The 18,431-nt window shown below is 35.2% G+C and overlaps 1 protein-coding gene across 2 annotated transcripts in view; it reads left to right on the top strand.

The window, feature by feature from the left end:
• Window positions 1-18,431, top strand: part of ACAD11 (acyl-CoA dehydrogenase family member 11) — a 102,687-nt gene that overhangs the window by 24,579 nt on the left and 59,677 nt on the right. The window contains exons 6-11 of one of the 2 annotated variants that reach the window (XM_055321078.1): window positions 13-154; window positions 606-634; window positions 3,386-3,492; window positions 4,507-4,633; window positions 16,746-16,823; window positions 17,528-17,666. In XM_055321078.1, coding sequence (XP_055177053.1) covers window positions 13-154; window positions 606-634; window positions 3,386-3,492; window positions 4,507-4,633; window positions 16,746-16,823; window positions 17,528-17,666 — 622 coding nt within the window. Of the gene's footprint in view, window positions 1-12; window positions 155-512; window positions 635-3,385; window positions 3,493-4,506; window positions 4,634-16,745; window positions 16,824-17,527; window positions 17,667-18,431 lie in introns of both variants that reach the window. The other variant, XM_055321077.1, reaches the window with a different exon arrangement.

Below are 18,431 nucleotides of genomic sequence, written 5' to 3'. Positions count from 1 at the left end.
TTTTAATTGCAGTCTCGAGTTATAGCTGTATTGGATTGGGAGCTTTCAACCATTGGTCATTCTTTGTCAGACTTAGCTCATCTCTCTCTGTTCTACTTTTGGCCAAGGAGCGTTCCATGGATAAACCAAAATTCTAATTTTCAAGAAAACAAAGGTACAAAACCATTATGTTGCCTAAATTGCTATTAATGTAAAAATATATTTATTCTTCATAATTAAAAGGTAAGATTATATTGCAATTTTAGATAAGTAGCTCTTATTTGTTTCTTGAAATGTTTCTAAACAATTTTATTCTTGATTTTTCTGAACAATAGCATTTCACTTTTAGTAATTTATGATAAAATGTAGCCCTTTATATACTACATTCTTTTGGAAATCAACATTCACAACATGTTTGTTATGTGGTTTAATGGTTATTATATTCAGTTTTGTATACATATGCAATATCATTATATTTGAAATAGTCACCATGCTATCTTTATTACATTTCATAGTGTGTATTGTTTTTATAGGGATACCATCAATAGAAGAACTGATTTCAATATATTGCCGCTGCAGGGGAATTAACTCTGTTCTTCCTAACTGGAATTTCTTTCTTGCCCTTGCATATTTTAAAATGGCTGGAATAGCACAGGTAATTGATGGTGAGCAAAATATGTTGTACCATTATTTATTAATGTACTGTTCACAGTATTTTCTGGGCTTCAGGAGTTTTATGTTCTTTGTCCTTAAATCATTTTGCTTTTGATAATGACAAATAGCAAACATGGGTAAATATGAATCCAGAATTTACAGAATAGCAATTTGGCAAGGGAAAAAAATTGAGTAGCAAAATGTTTATCACTTTTTGGTATGATGAACTTAAAAGTAGGAGAGGGAAGAGAGAAAGACATAATGATAAGAAGAGAAAAGCATGTGAAAACTGGTTGTTTCCTGAATATCCAATGTAAGAAAGAGCTAAAATATTTTAATGATGTCTGCTTTGTTTTTTTTTTAATTTTTTTTATTGGAGTTCAATTTGCCAACATATAGCATAACACCCAGTGCTCATCCCAAGTGCCTCCCTCAGTGTCCATCACCCAGTCACCCCAACCCCCTGCCCACCTCCCCTTCTACTACCCCTTGTTAATTTCCCAGAGTTAGGTTTCTCTAATGTTTTGTCACCCTCACTGATATTTTCACTCATTTTCCCTCCTTTCCCTTTACTTCCTTTCACTAATTTTTATATTCCTCCAATGAATGAGACCATATAATGTTTGTCCTTTTCCGATTGACTTATTTCACTCAGCGTAATACCCTCCAGGTCCCTCCACATCGAAGCAAATGGTGTGTATTTGTCGTTTCTAATGGTTGAGTAATATTCCATTGTATACAGAGACCACATCTTCTTTATCCATTCAGTGATGTCTGCTTTGAACTATAAAACCATTTATTAACCAGGGCTGAACTATAAACCATTTATTTTTTTTTAAAAGATCTTATTTATTTATTCATGAGAGATACAGAGAGAGAGAGAGAGAGAGAGAGGCAGAGACACAGGCAGAGAAAAGCAGGTTCCATGCAGGGGGCCCGACACGGGACTCGATCCCAGGTCTTCAGGATCATGCCCTGGGCAGAAGGCAGTGCTAAACCTCTGAGCCACCCGGGCTGCCCTATAAAACCATTTATTAACCAGGGTTGGAAGAAAGAAATGCTTTTGCATGTCCCAAAGCCTCACACAGTATGTAGACTATAGTAGCCTCTTAATATGTTTTTGAGAGAATAAATAAAATTTTCCATTTTATAGCAGTAATATTTATGACATTAATTTTATGAGGAAATTGAGCATAAACTCATTTTTTTAAAATTACAGCTTAATCTAAAGTGTATTCTTTTTTTCTTGGGGTGGGGGGACAGAGAAAGAGGGAGATAAAGAATCTTAAGCACGCATAAGGGGCTGGATGTCACCACCCTGAGATTACGACCTGAGCCAAAATCAAGAGTCCAATGCTTAACCAACTGAGCCACCCAGACCCCCCTAAAATGTATTCTTTTTTTATACTGATTTAGTTTCCATGTGCTTTGAATCTTGGGAGTTTAAGAAATTGAGATGCTTCATTACTGACAAAGGGCTAAGGCTTGGAGGAATAAGTAAATAAAGATTTTTAGAAACAAAAAAGAATGGGAAAAGAAGGATTAAGGGTTTTTTCCCCCTTGTCTTCAGAGTCCATGCTATCTATGACCAACTAAAATATCTTCTAAGAATATAGTTGTAAAAAATTTTAAAAAGGAATATAGTTGTATTACCTTTCATCCTGTATTTTAGAATCACAGTAATCATGTTGGCTGGATGGGTTTCTCAAAAGAGGGTTTATAGTGTGTTTTTTATATTTGTCAGTTTCCACAAATCAGATAACAAATGGGCTTTGAATTTAAAATGGATTTTCATTTCAAATGAAAGTTTGACTTGGATTATTTCGTAATTAATATGTATGTCATAGACTATATGTGGTAACAGAGATGATCATAAACATTGCATTCTAACTACAAATATGAAATTGGAAATGATGGAAGTTCTATTAGAATGTTTAGTTGCATAAAGAATTACATGAAGAAATGAAACTAATGAAATTCAGTTAATTGTGTTAGGATGAGACGAGCAAGGGAGAGGAGAGTGTGTTAAAATACAGAACACAGAGAAGAAAGAAAAACTAATTAGTATTCAACTGACCCTGTTTGAGGAGACGGTTAATTAAACTAGGAGTCCAAAATATGAGGGAAATAAATATTCTTAGAGATCATCTCATTGCTTTCTCTTTAGTTTTTTGGGTTTTTTTGTTTTATTTTGGTTTCTTTAGATTTTCCCCCGTTATGAAGGGAGAACAGTGATCTTTAAACAGTGATACATAAGGTGCTGCCAGTCTGGTATCTTTGTTAATTCCTGACCTCATTTTCAAGTTTGATTTGATTTCTAGTTACAATTGGTAGGATGAGAGTGTGTTAACCAAATGATAGATGTATAACTCTTTAACTTAGGGGGGTATAATTATCCCTATGTGTAAATAAATAGAATTGATGGTCTAATTTACGTCTTGATACCTTGTGAGTTTAGTGACTCACATAGCTGGGAAACTGTGGAGAGACTGGATAGCTGAAGAATAATTTTCAGTGAATCTTAATTGCTCTTTTTTTTTAAGATTTTATTTATTTATTCATGAGACACACACACACACACACACAGAAAGAGTGGCAGAGACACAGGCAGAGGGAGAAACAGGCTCCATGTAGGAAGCCTGACGTGGGACTCGGTCCTGGGTCTCCAAGATCACACCCTGGGCTGAAGGCGGCGCTAAACCACTGGGTCACCAGGGCTGCTCTTAATTGCTCTTTTTTAATTTACTTATAGGGTGTATATAATAGATATCTTCTGGGAAATAATGCATCTGAGAATAGCTTTCTGTTTGCCAAGATTGTGCAACCTCTGGCAGAAACTGGATTACAACTCTCAAGAAAGTAAGCAAAATCAATTCCTTTTCTAACTCAAATTAGAGCCTTTATTAGGTATATGAAGTTTGTAAACTTTAGGAGGATAGGGACTTTCTATTACTTACACAAGGATGGCTGCTGCTAGTCATAGGAATTTTTTGGTAAATCTCTTATATGCCTGAAAATAAAATGACTTCAAATATAAAGAAAATAACCCAGATTCATGATTAAAAGTTTTTGTTTTGTTTTTTTGCCAACTTGATTGAGTATATAAACTTTTAAGGATATAGATTAAAACTCTGAAATGTTTCTTTCTAATATTTAAGTTACTTACATATACCTATTTAAAAGTATATTTATAAAGGATGGTTTATTAATTTTAGAAGTATTGCTGTCTTCTATCATATTTCATGAAATTTTAATCATTTCATAAGTGTCTTCGAAATCCATATCACTTTGAGGCATCTAATTCACTTACTAACCACATACTCCCATCTAAGTGATGCGATATATAGCACTTACTGAATGCATAGATGATGCTGTCCTTAGAAATTCTGTCCAGGCTACAAGTATCCAGGATAAAAAACATTAGGACAGTTATGTTTTACAATTCATCTTATAGATGGATATTTGTGTTCTCTGTAATGTAACAGATAGTGTTGCTCTTCATAAAGATCTTTATAATGACATCCAGCAGTTGTATTTGTGAGGAATACACTAAAAATAATTACTAAATTTGTGTTCAATTTCTTCACTTCCTTTTTGAGAGATTATAAGTGACTTTAATAAAGATTCAAAACTACCACTGATTGAAATCATGTCAGGCTAATGTTTTACCCACATAGTGCTTTCACCATTAGTTTCATGTTCAGAGTAAAGTGATTCTGCATTCATCCCATAATATGAAAAACTTAAGAAATTCCAAAATTTGGCAATTGCTGAGGGATATTTTGAGGGAGTTGGAAAAGACTTCACATTATATTTGGAGATACATAATAATGATTTGGGACACCTTTATAACTTTTTTTTTTTTTTATAAAGAACTTTCAGTACTATACCACCACAAATTGGTACTTCCCCACAGTTGTTTGCACAGAGTAAGACTGGCCAGGAAGTTCTTGCTAGGGTGAAGCATTTCATGAAACAACACATCCTTCCAGCTGAAAAGGTAAGTACTGTATAAACAAACAGAATGTATTTGTGTTCAAGGACTGTTGATGAATTAAGTCTGGTATCTCTTCTAGGAGTACCATGGTACACTATCTTTGTAGTCAATCCTTACTTTTTCCCCCTCCTCATCTTAGCACTGAGCTGCTGCAGAAGCTGATAAACTTCTAAAATATGCCAAGGGAATGCCACAGCTAAATCTTTAAAATTAAAATACAGTCAAAGGGGATTAACTGTTGTAAAGTTGAGATCCTAAATATATTAGAGTAAAACATGACTTTAGGGCCTTTAAAAAAGGATTTTTTAAAATTTATTTTTTTTGAGAGAGAGAGAAGGGGAGAGCACACTCGATTGAGGAAGGAGCAGAGGGAGATGAATAAGCAGACTGTGAGGAGTGGGGACCTCCACACGGGGCCCAACGCCACAACCCCAAGATCATGACCTTAGCCAAAATCAAGAGTTGGATGCCCAACTGACTGAGACACCCAGGCACCCTAGAGCCTTTTCATAAGGCAGTGACTGTCAGTCTTTTTTTATGGATCCATATGAGAATTAAGAAAACTGTAGCCTGTAGCCTAAGCAAAATGGACATAACCAGAAAATGTCATATACCTTTAAATCTATTCACAGATACTAATACCTCTCTCCCTACAAGTTAGTCGTATAAGGCCTTAAGTTTCAGTAAGTTCACTAAGGGTAGAGAAGTAACATGGTACATTCACTTGTTCAGTTAATATGTGATTATTAGGTACTTAATAATGGGTTAGGCATCTGGACAGCCATCAAAAGTAAAAGAAAAAGAGCTAATGCTTCCACAGAGCTTATACTTTAGCAAAAGAAAGATATTCAATAAGAGATAATAATGCTGTGAAGAAAAGATAAAAGCTATTATGAGCATACGTAGACAGGTGAGGCCAGATATGTGTGTGAGTTGAACACTGGTGTAGAAATTGTAAGGATTTTATTTTTTGGTCCATTCCTACCATAAGTTAGGTGGTCATGAACAAATAACTTTAATTCTCAGTGCTTGAATCTTTCATCTGTGATGTGCATGGATATAAGTATACAACAAATTCTCATTTTGATTTTCTATGATTCTGAGAGGTCTAAAGCTATACTGACCAAACAGGAAACTGAAAAAGACTAAAACTCTTTCAACAAAAATGTTCAGAGTCAATATGTGTTTATAGGGCAGTTACTATTGTTGCTTGAACTACATAATTACCATATTTTTATTTTTTTAAGATTTTATTTATTCATGAGAGACACATAGAGAGAGGCAGAGACACAGGCAGAAGGAGAAGCAGGCTCCTTGAGGGGAGCCCAATACAGGACTTGATCCCAGACCCTAGGATCATGCCCTGAGCCAAAGACAGATGCTCAACCACTGAGCCACCCAGGCATCTGAATTACCATATTTTTAATAACGATCTGGCATGAGATGAATTTTCCTGACACTGGGTATAGTTTTCTTTCTTTCTTTTTTTTTTTTTTTAAAGAAAATACTACTTAAATATGAGGAAATTCTTTCTAAAATAGTCTCTTAACAGAGACAATATACAGTGACTTTACAGGTAATACAAGGGACTAGATTCGTATCTTTCAGTAGTCACTCTAAATGAGATAAACGTCCCAATCAAAAGACACAGGGTCCCAGATGGATAAAAAAACTAACACTCATCAATATGCTGTCTGCAGGAGACTCATTTTAGACCCAAAGACACCTCCAGATTGAAATTGATGGGTTGGAAAACATTTATCATGCTAATGGACATCAGAAGAAAATGTAGCGATCCTTAGACAAACTTGATTTAAGCCAAAGACTAAAAAGAGATGAAGAGATGGGATCCCTGGGTGGCACAGCGGTTTGGCGCCTGCCTTTGGCCCGGGGCTGATCCTGGAGACCCGGGATCGAATCCCATGTCAGGCTCCCGGTGCATGGAGCCTGCTTCTCCCTCTGCCTGTGTCTCTGCCTCTCTCTCTCTCTCTCTCTGTGTGACTATCATAAATACATTTTAAAAAAAAATTTTTTTAAAAATTAAAAAAAATAAAAAGAGATGAAGAGGACACTATATCATAATCAAAGAGTCTATTCAAGAAGATCTAACAATTTTAAGTATTTATGCCACTAACATAGGAGCAGCCAATTATATAAACCAAATAATAACAAAATTAAGGAAACACACTGATAATAATACAGTAGTAGGGGACTTTAACACCCCCCTTACTGCAATGGACCGATCATATAAGCAGAAGATCAATAAGGAAACAAGGGCTTTGAATGACATACTAGACCAGATGGACTTCACAGATATTCAGAGTATTCCATCCTAAAGCAACAAAATACACATTCTTCTCAAGTACCTATGGAACATTCTCCAGAATAGATCACACACTGAGTCACAAATCAGATCTCAACTACCAAAGATTGGGATCATTCCCTCCATATTTCCAGACCATAATGCTTTGAAATTTGAACTCGATCACAAGAGGAAATTTGAAAGAACTCAAATATGTGGAGATTAAAGAACATCTACTAAAGAATGATGGGTCAACTAGGAAATTGAAGACGAATTTTTAAAAATTCATGGAAACAAATGATAATAAAAACACAACTGTTCAAAACCTTTGGGATGCAGCAAAGGTGGTCCTAAGAGGGAATATATATAGCAATACAAGCCTTTTTCAAGAAACAAGAAAGGTCTCAAATACATGATCTAACCATACACCTAAAGGAGCTGAAAAAAGAACAGCAAGTAAAGCCTAAATCCAGAAGGAGAAGAGAATTAATAATGATTAGAGCAGAAATCAATAAAATAGAAGCCAAAAGAACAGTAGAACAGGCCTATGAAACTAGGAACTGGTTCTTTGAAAGAATTAATAAGATTGATAACCCCATGGCCAGAATAATAAATAAAAGAGAAAGGACCCAAAGAAACAAAATCATGAGTGAAAGAGGAAAGATCACACCAAAGGAAAAAAAAACACCACCAAAGAAATGTAAACAGTTATAAGAACATATTATGGGCAACTATATGCCAATAAATTAGGCAATCTGGAAGAAATGGGTGCATTCCTGGAAACATATAAACTATTAAAGCTGAAACAGAAAGAAATAGAAAACCTGAACAGACCCATAACCAGCAAGGAAATTGAAGAAGTAATCAGAAATCTCCCAACAAACAAGAGTCCAGGGCCAGGTAGGTTCCCAAGGGAATTGTGTCAAACATTTAAAGAACTAATACCTATTATACTGAAGCTGTTTTAAAAAATAGAAGTGGAAGGAAAACTTCCAGACTCATTCTATGAGGCCAGCATTACCTTGATCCCCAAACCAGAAAAAGACCCCACCAAAAAGAATTACACACTAATATCCCTGATGAACGTGGATGCCAAAATTCTCACCAAGATACTAGCCAATAGGATCCAACAGTACATTAAAAGGATTGTTCTCGGGCAGCCCAGGTGGCTCAGCAGTCTAGTGGAGCCTTCAGTCCAGGGCCTGATCCTGGAGACTCAGGATCGAGTCCCGCATCAGGCCCCCTGCATGGAGCCTGCTTCTCCCTCCCTCCCTCCCTCCCTCCCTTCCTCCCTCCTTCTCTCATAAATAAATAAAATCTCTTAAAAAAATAAATAAATAAAAGGATTATTCTTGAGATCAAGTGGGATTTATTCTTGGGCTGCCAGAGTGGTTCAACATCTGGAAATCAATGAATGTGATACACTACATTAATAAAAAAAAAGGGCAAGAAGCATTAATCCATTAATAGATACAGAAAAAGCATTTAACAAAGTATAGCATCCTTTCTTGATTAAAACTCTTCATAGTGTAGAGATAGAGGAAGCATACCTCAATACCATAAAAGCCATATTTGAAAAGCCCATAGCAAATATCATTATCAATGGGGAAAAACTGAGAGCTTTTTCCCAAAGGTCAGGAACACAGCAGGGATGTCTACTCTCACCAGTGTTGTTGAGTACTATACTAAAAATCCTAGCCTCAGCAATCGGACAACAAAAAGAAATAAAATGGATCTGAATTGGCAAAGAAGTCAAACTCTCACTCTTCGCAGATGACATGATACTCTGGAAAACCCAAAAGACTTCACCGCAGAATTCCTAGAACTCATACAGGAATTCAGCAAAGTGACAAGGTATAAAATTAATACACAGAAGTCAATTGCATTTCTATATGCTAACAAGACAGAAGAAAGAGAAATTAAAGAATTTATTCCATTTACAATTGTACCCAAAACCATAAGATACCTAGGAATAAACCTAACAAAGAGGTAAAGGATCTGTACTCAAAAAACTATCAAACACTCATGAAAGAAATATAGGAAGACACTAAGAAATGGAAAAACATTCCATGCTCATGGATTGGAAGAACAAAAATTGTTAAGAAGTCTTTGTTACCTAAAGCAATCTATACATTCAGTGCAATCCCTATCAAAATACCATCAATTTTTTTTCACAGAACTGGAACAAATAATCCTAAAATTTGTATGAACAAATAATCCAAAATTTTTCTGGTTTCTGTATAAACCAGAAAAGACTCCAAATAGCATCATAATTTCTGGACTTCAAGCTATATTGCAAAGCTGTAATCATCAAGACAGTATGGTACTGGCATAAAACAGACACATAGATCAATGGAACAGAATAGAGAACCCAGAAATGGACCCTCAAATCTGTGGTCAACTAATCTTTGACAAAGTAGGAGAGAATATCCAACAGGAAAAAGTCTCTTCAACCAATGGTACTGGGAAAGTTGGACAGCCACATGCAGAAGAATGAAACTGGACCATTTTCTTGAACCAAACAAAAATAGACTCAAAATGGATGAAAGACCTAAATGTGACACAGGAATCCATCAAAATCCTAGAGAAGAACACAGCAACCTCTGTGACCTCAGTTGCAACTGACAGAGTGGGAGAAGGTATTTGCAAATATCTTATCAGATAAAGGTCTAGTATCTAACATCTATAAAGAACTTAACAAACTCAACACCCAAAGAACAAATAATCCAGTCAAGAAATGAGAAGACATGAACAGACATTTTTCCAAAGAAGACATACAAATGGCCATCGGACACATGAAAAAATGCTCAACATTACCCAGTATCAAAGAAATACAAATCAAAACCACATAGAGATACCACACCAGTCAGAATGGCTAAAATTAACAAGTCAGGAAATGACAGATGGCAAGGATGCAAAGACAGGGGAACCCTCTTGCACTGTTGATGGGAATGCAAACTCTGCAGTCACTCTGGAAGCAGTATGTAGGTTCCTCAAAAAGTTGAAAGTAGAACTACCCTGTGACCTAGCAATTGCACTACTGGGTATTTACCCCAAAGATACAAACGTAGTGACCCAAGGGGGCACCTGCACCTCAAAGTTTATAGGAGGAATATCCACAATAGCCAAACTATGGAAAGAGCCCAGATGGCCATCAACAGATGGATGGATAAAGAAGATGTGGTATATATGCACAATGAAATATTATTTGGCCATCAAAAAAATGAAATCTTGCCATTTGCAACATTGATGAACTAGAGAGTATTATGCTAAGCAAAATAAGTCAATCAGAGAAAGACAATTATATGATCTCATCTGTGGAATTTAAGAAACAAAATAGAGGAGCATAGGGGAAGGGAAAGAAAAATAAAAGAAGATGAAATCAGAGAGGGAGACAAACCATAAGAGACTTAATCAAAGAAACAAACTGAAGGTTGCTAGAGGGAAGGGAGTGAGGGTAATTGAGTAACTGGGTGATGGACATTATGGAGGGCATAGGATGTAATGAGCACTGGGTGTTATATAAGACTGATAAATCACTGAACTCTACCCTCTGAAACTAATAATATACTATATGTTAATTGAATTTAAATTTTTAAAATAGTAAAAATAGTCTCCACTTATATGTGTTCAGTGATTAAGATATCACTTTGGAGACTTTCTGATCTAGTTAGTACATACACAATTTTGAGTTTTAAAATTCTGAATTTTGGGGTATAAAAAAGAAAACACTTTTGGTTCAAGATGGCAGACTAAATTCAGCATTTATCTGCTTTCCCTCCAATAAAATCCCATTGGCAATAAAGAAATGTTTTAAAAATGGAATAAGTTGCTAAAACCACAAAAACAGGAGTGGGACAATCAGAGGATTGAAGGTTTTGAAAAGAGAATGGAAGTTGGATTGGAAAGCAGAATGGATCATACCAAAGACTAATCCTTAACAGAGGAAGCCAAACACTTCAAAAGCATTTTGAAATAAGAGAAGGTTGTAGCACAGATGGTAACCTTTTTGTTTTGTTTTGTTTTGTTTTGTTTTACAATGAAGTCCCCTGTGATTGGCTGATATGGAGAGCAAGAGTGAGAAGGGAAAGAGAAATCAAGATATTTGACTGAAGAATTAACCTGTAGGTGGGCTGCAGGGGTAGGTGTCTAACACACCTGCATAGCAGTGGCATTTGCTTCAAACAGAAGACTATAAGAGTACTCTGATAAAGCAAACAATTTAGACTTATCATGGTGATCATTTCATAACATGAATAACTGTCAAATCACTGTGTTGTACACTGGAAACTAATACGATATTGCATGCTAACTACTCCAATTTCAAACAAAACAAAACAAAAAAACAAAGCGAGGAAATTGAGGTCCAGAGACATTAAGCAAGTTGCCTAAATCAAAAAGAGAAGGAAGCCAATGTAGAACAGTGTGGAAAACCTGAGCCTTAGATTTAGAGTTTGTGTTCTGATCCAGACTTAACCTAAATTCTGCCCTCAGCAAAATATTTCCTTTAAACACTCAACAAACATTGAGCAGCTCAGTAGTGGTCACTGTGCTAGATAGTCTGGACATGACAATATTAGGTCTTATTAAGCATTACAATGTTAAGCAAGGAGACAAATTGCCATCTTTACAGTCAAATGGAAGAGGAAGACAGTGAATCAACACTAGTTATTATGCATTAAGAATTTACTCCTCTTCCAGATACTGTGCCAAGAGCTTGAGGTATAGTAAGTCATGTAATCCTTGCAGTGGGAGTACAATTTTTACTCTGGGTTGAAAATTAGAGAATATTTAAGCTATGAGTAATAACCCAGGGCTCTTAACAAAAGAAAAAAAGCAAATTATCTGTTTCAAAGAAGCCAGGCTTCAACATGAGGGTTAGGGCTCTAGAGTCCTCCATTTTTTGGCTTTTTTTTTTTTTAAATAGGGATTTGATGTGAATCCTAGATTGCCTGTCAGCCTGCCTGATTCCTGCCTGCTCACCCTAAAATAAAACATATTTGTTGACATGCTTGTGCTTGGAACCAGCTGATTATTCAAAGGAGAGGCCAGAATTGGCAGAAGAAACCAAGTAGTCTTGCTCTTTCATTTATAAATGTGAATGGAAAATCAAGGGAAACATGAAGCACAGAAAAGAAGTATCACAAGTTAGGTTGTGGTACATCTGCTGAACTTAGTATTATGCAGCTATTACAAAGAATTTTCAATATAAAATAAAATGCCTTATTATAAGTTAAAAAAACAGTCTGTCTCTAGCTTTTAAGGGAAGATTGTCAATATTTTGTGTGGCAAGAAAAGCCACATTCATTTTCTCTTTGCAGATCATTCATTCAAACCTGGAATATATCCGCACCTAATAACATGAGCCTTTTCTTTCATTAAAAATCTTTAACTGGGTTGCATGGCTGGCACAGTCAGTAGAGCATGCAACTCTTGGTCTCAGGGTTGTGGGTTTGAGTCTCACATTGGGTATAGAGCTTACTTAAAAATAAAATCTTAAAAAAAAATCTTAAAGCAACATCTGTAAAGATGTTTTATCCTATAGAATGATTCTGAACAATACTAATCCTTGTCTGTGAACATATACCTTTTTTAATGATATTTGGAGAAAAGGAATTAGCTTTTTCAAAACAGGAGGGGGGAAGCCTATAAAATTCTATCCAATATTATTACATTAATAACATGAATTTATTACATTATTACATGAATAACTATAGTTTTATAAATTAAGTTTATAAAAATTAAAAGTTGTCTAAAAAAAGTTGTGTCTAGAAAACAAGATTATGTCATATAATAAACCAATATTTTAACAATATACATCTTTAGTAAGACTCTTAATGACTTTTTCTTAACACTTTTACATATTTTTCCAGATTTTTATAATGGGAAAAATAAACCTTATTTAAACTGTTCAAATGACCTTTGAAATTCCTTGGGTTTCGTAAAAGTGAGAACATAAGAACCCATTATCTATGAAAATGTTAAAAGGCAGTTCTTCATATTCAAAATGGACAAGGAGAGGCACCTGGGTGGCTCGGCCATTGAATGTCAGGCTCTTGATTTCAGGTCAAGTCATGAAATCCAGCCCTGCATCGGCCTCACACTAGGCATGGAGCCTGCTTAAGATTCTCTCCTCTCTCTCTCTCTGCCCCGCCCCTCCCCATACATTCATGTTCTCTCTCTAAAAAAATAAAAATAAAGTAGATAAGGAGTCCTTAAAAATAGCGTGTAAAACAAGAACTAGCAACATAGTCTTGAGAACACACTTTTATGTAATGATAACGTTAGTAATATTTTCCTATTCAGTATAATAATGTACTAGTAAAGAACTATTGCTTCTTTCTTATAGACTAGACTTAAGTTTTTTTTAAATATTTTATTTATTTATTCATGAGAGACACAGAGAGACAGAGGCAGAGACACAGGCAGAGGGAGAAGCAGGCTCCATGCAGGGAGCCCGACATGGGACTCGATCCTGGGTCTCCAGGACCAGGCCGTGGGCTGAAGGTGATGCTAAACCACTGGGCCACCTGGGCTGCCCCTAGACTTAAGTTTAAAGTGAAAAAATAAAATAAAATAAAGTGAAAAATATAATGCAAAATTATTTGTAGGCTTCTATTTAAATTTCTGAACCAACATACTGCAAAACAATATCTCAATCAGGGAATGAGGAAGTTAGATGTTAAGGGTGCTATTTGGGGAGTATTGATCAGGCACCAAGCATATTTTCTGCCTTCTTCTTTCACCAATATACTGTTTTTCATACTCTAAATCTAAAGAAAGCTTCTTTGTAATGAGATATTTTAATTCTGACTCCTGCCATACCACAAAGTTTGCTGATCTATAAGTGGATAGACTTTAGAAGTATTAAATCTCACAAGTTTTTAAATAATTGTATAAACATTGGCATAATCTAATTTCTTAGAACTGTGGTATCATGAAGAGGTAGTCAGAAATGAGGCATTTGTAAATGTATTGCATAATATAATTTTTATCAAACACAGTAGCATTGACTATTTCCATGGCAGTACAAGGGATGGAAATAATAAACAACCCTAAACAGGAAATCTCCAATTTAACTGACTTTCTTGACAGAAATGATGAATGCTGTTCATTCTGGTTAGAAAGAGCTGTCCTTTGTCTTCTTGCAGTATTCACCAAATACGTCAGTACCCTAGATTAGCCATGCTTAACAAAAAAAATCTTTTGTATGTTATATGACTGTAAAGAAGTGGAACAATTTTAGAAAATAATTTTGTGGTGTGGACTTGTGACAATATTTATAGCCTTTAATCTAGTAATTCTAGCCTAAGTGTAAAAAAAAAATAGGTATGGAGATGCTATAATAACAAAATATTGAAGAATGCCATCACAATCCATATTTTAGTTCATTTTGATTCTTTTAGTTGCACAAATTAGAAATTATTATTGTTTTATGTGGCTAGTTTTTAACTTAGATTTACCTATGTATTTATCACTTTATTTACTGTTTCTTCTTGTAACTCAGAGGTTTCTTTTAGGATCTTTAATGAGAATCTGCTAGTAACCTTTTCTTTGATCTTTATTTTTTCCTTTTCCTTTTTTTGCTCAGGAGAGGTAAGTAATGAATAACTCAGATTCAGATTCTCTCTTTCTGTTTATTTCTAATACCTTTATTTTGTCCTAATTCTTGAAAGATTATTTTATTGGATATAGAATCCTGGGTTGACAGTTATATTCTGGTGTCATTTGACACCAGATGACTTCACCACTGATTTCTGGTGTCATTTGTTGCTTTGGGAAGTCAGTTCTCACTTGTTTAATTATCAATGATGTCGGGCTACCTGGGTGTTTCAGTAGGTTAAGTATCTAACTCTTGGTTTCATCTCAGGTCGTGATCTCAAGGTTGTAAGATTGAGCCCCATGTCAAGCTCTGTGCTCATTGGGGAGTCTGCTGGAGATTCTTTCTTTCCCTCTGCCCCTATCCCCCATTCATTCTCTCTCAAATAAACATCTTTTTAAAAATTATCATTGGGGATCCCTGGGTGGCGCAGTGGTTTGGCGCCTGCCTTTGGCTCAGGGCGCGATCCTGGAGACCCGGGATCGAATCCCATATCGGGCTCCCGGTGCATGGAGCCTGCTTCTCCCTCTGCCTGTGTCTCTGCCTCTCTCTCTCTCTCTCTCTCTGTGTGACTATCATAAATAAATAAATTTTAAAAAATTTAAAAATTATCATTGATCTGTCCTTCTACCCCCCGCCCCACCTTTTTTTTTTTTTTTTTAAGATTTTATTTATCTACTCATGATAGAGAGAGAGAGACAGGCAGAGGGAGAAGCAGACTCCATGCCTGGAGCCCGACACGGGACTCTATCCCGGGACTCCAGGTTCATGCCTGGGCCAAAGGTAGGCGCTGAACCGCTGAACCACCCAAGAATCCCCAACCTTTTAAGAGCTTTTGTTCCTCTTTGGTGTTCAACAGTTTATGCTTTGGCTTTATTGCATTTTCTGAATTTGAGAATTGGTGTCTTTCATCAGTTCTAAAAACTCAGATGTAATTTTTTCCAATATTCCCTCTTATTTATCTAGGGTCCCCAGTTAGACTAATGCGAAAACTTTTCTCTATATCCATCATGTCCCTTAACCATACATATTTTCTTTTATTGAAGTTCTGTGCTTCATTCAATAAAGAAGTGATTTCTTCATGTTTTCTTCCAATTTATTTTTTTCAGCTATATCTAATCTATTTTTCGACTATCCATAGCGCAGTGGTTCTCAAAAGTTTGGAGTGTCAGGAAAGGCCTGGGTGGCTTAGCGGTTGAGTGTCTGCCTTTGGCTCAGGGTGTGATCCCAGAGTCCCAGGATCGAGTCCCATGTTGGGCTACCTGCATGGAGCCTGCTTCTCCCTCTGCCTATGTCTCTGCCCCTCTCTCTGTGTGTCTGTCATGAATAAATACATAAAATCTTTAAAAAAAAAAAAAAGTTGACAGTGTCCGAATTGCCAGAGCTTGTAAAGAATACAGAAGCCATAGGCTCATTGAAATAGGATAAGTCATGGATCCTTGTGTTCTCACCAAGTGCCCCAAGTATTCTGATACCACCAAAGTTTGAGAACCACTGCTTGAATTTTTAAATTTCATTACTTTGGTTTTTCTTTTCCTCAGGTTGCCTTTGGTTCTTTATCCTTTTTTTTGTTCTGTTTTTTATCAAATTTGGCCAATTTTGACAACCCATGTCATACTTTTGATTCATTCCTTTATTCTTGAAATCTCTTGGACACAAATACTTTATTCTGTATCTGATTATTATTTTATCTGTGGTCTCTGGGGAGTGTGATTCTGTTCGTTACACTTTTGGTTTTGCCAATTTTTGCTAATGGTGTTTGAAACAAGTAATTTAGTAACCCCTGAAGAGTCAGGATTTTTACTTCTGGCTGCTGAGGAATTTTCTTATTGTTTTTCCAGCACAGCTATTCATTACTACATGTATTTTTAAAATTCTTTTAAATATTTTCTCTGACATTTTTAATTGTACTACTTTGAGAGGGGTTCTTATGACCACCCAGTGTGCCATATTGCTAAAAATGAAACACTCAAAATTTGGTACAAGATTTTGGAAGTCTGTTGTCTAATATTGAGGCAGCATAATTTCGTGAGCAGCAAACCTCTAGAATTGTTTATATTTGTATATCTGGTCTTAGAAATATTACTTATTTAATAGCAACTCAAAAAGCTTCTTTGCCTACATATATTTACTTTGAATATTTGCAGCTTATGGCATTATTTACTTTATATTTTCTTTAGCTAATAAACTTTTTTTCTTGTTATTACTTTAAGGAGGTAGTTGAGTTCTGTGTTCAAAATGAAAATTCAATGAACAAATGGAAAAAACCTTTAGTGATTGATAAACTTAAGGTAAGAAAAATGAGGAAACCTTTAACGTTAGAAAATGTATATGTAGGTGGTTTTTTTTAAACCTTAGTTATTGCTGTTGTTATTATATATGTAGAGAATAAATATATCAATAATAACTTTTAAAGAGAAAGTTAAAAATAGAATCCACAGTATACAAATTAGGTTACATAGAGTTTTGTATAAAGTATAGGATGAGGATAGCTTCTTACAGCTGTTGAAAGAAAAAAGATGACCAACACCACTCACTACCATCTGTTGTGAAATTGCTATAGAAGTCAAACAGGACATTTGTTCCACATGGGCTTAGTCTATTTCATGATTTTAAATCCTAACCACAACACATGTAAGAAATTAAAATGTACAAAATAGTATGTTTGGCATAATTATACACAAATGTGGGAGATTCAGTAATAACTGTGATTCAATAAGAAATACTCAAGAAAGCAAATGTAGTTTTTCAGCCAAATATAAGGAAAGTTGGAGAAAAAGGCATTTCTTTAACAGATAGGAAACTGTTGATTTATAATGAATTAGTAAAAAAAAAAATGAATTAGTAACTATTTGGTTTCACACACTGCAGGGTAAATGAAACAACTTCATAAGTGTTTGTTTTTAAATTTCAAAAAGCATAAATAGTACATTTTTTAAATAAACTTAATTCTTGGTAAATTATGTTCACTCTGGCATATTCATCACTTTGACAGGAAATGGCTAAAGCAGAAGGCCTCTGGAACTTGTTTTTGCCAGCTGTAAGTGGTCTCAGCCAGGTGGACTATGCCTTGATTGCTGAAGAAACAGGAAAATGTTTTTTTGCTCCAGATGTCTTTAACTGCCAAGCACCAGGTTACTATATTATTTAAAAACAACTTTCTCAGATATTTTGAGCAGTGTTTAAAATTTTTCTGTTTTATGACGGGAAGTTTTTCTACACAAAGTCATTCGTTTATAAACTAGTCTATAATTTTACTTTTCAGGTACTATGATTTAAATATTTTTAAAAATGGATCTGACATTCTCATTGGATTTATTCTTTTGTTAAACATTATTACATTAAGAATATTAGTGAATAGAGGCCACCACCAAACGGACTGGCAATATAAAGATTATAGTTTCATGACTGAGTATTAGATATTTATGACTAGTTGGAATGGATAGAGTTCCAAATCTTTTTTAGCCTCCCTATTTCTCCATTTCTTCACCATTTTTTTTCTTTACGTTTTTAAAAATTTAAGTAATGTCTAAACTCAACCTGGAGCTTGAACTCCAGACCCTGAAATCAAGAATCACGCACTCTTATAACTGAGCCAGACCAGGCATCCCTACTCACCAGTTATTTATTGATTACTTACTATGTGCCAGGCACTGTTCTAGATCCTTGGAATGTATCAAGGAATAAAATACACAGAAATTCCTGCTCTCATTAAGCTGATGTTCTGATGGAGTGAGACAGAAATAAATAATAAATATAGTAAGTGAATAAATTATGTAGATTTAAAGATGAAAAGTGCTTTCGAAAAAAAAAAGAAAAAAAAAGCTCCAGCTGGGTAGGGAAAACGCTGGAATGCTGGGGATAAATGCAGATTATAATTTAACGGAATGATCAGGATA

The sequence above is a fragment of the Nyctereutes procyonoides genome, unplaced genomic scaffold (assembly GCF_905146905.1).
Source record: "Nyctereutes procyonoides isolate TBG_1078 unplaced genomic scaffold, NYPRO_anot_genome, whole genome shotgun sequence".
Taxonomy (NCBI): Eukaryota; Metazoa; Chordata; class Mammalia; order Carnivora; family Canidae; genus Nyctereutes; species Nyctereutes procyonoides.
This window is presented reverse-complemented; position numbering and strand designations above follow the sequence as displayed.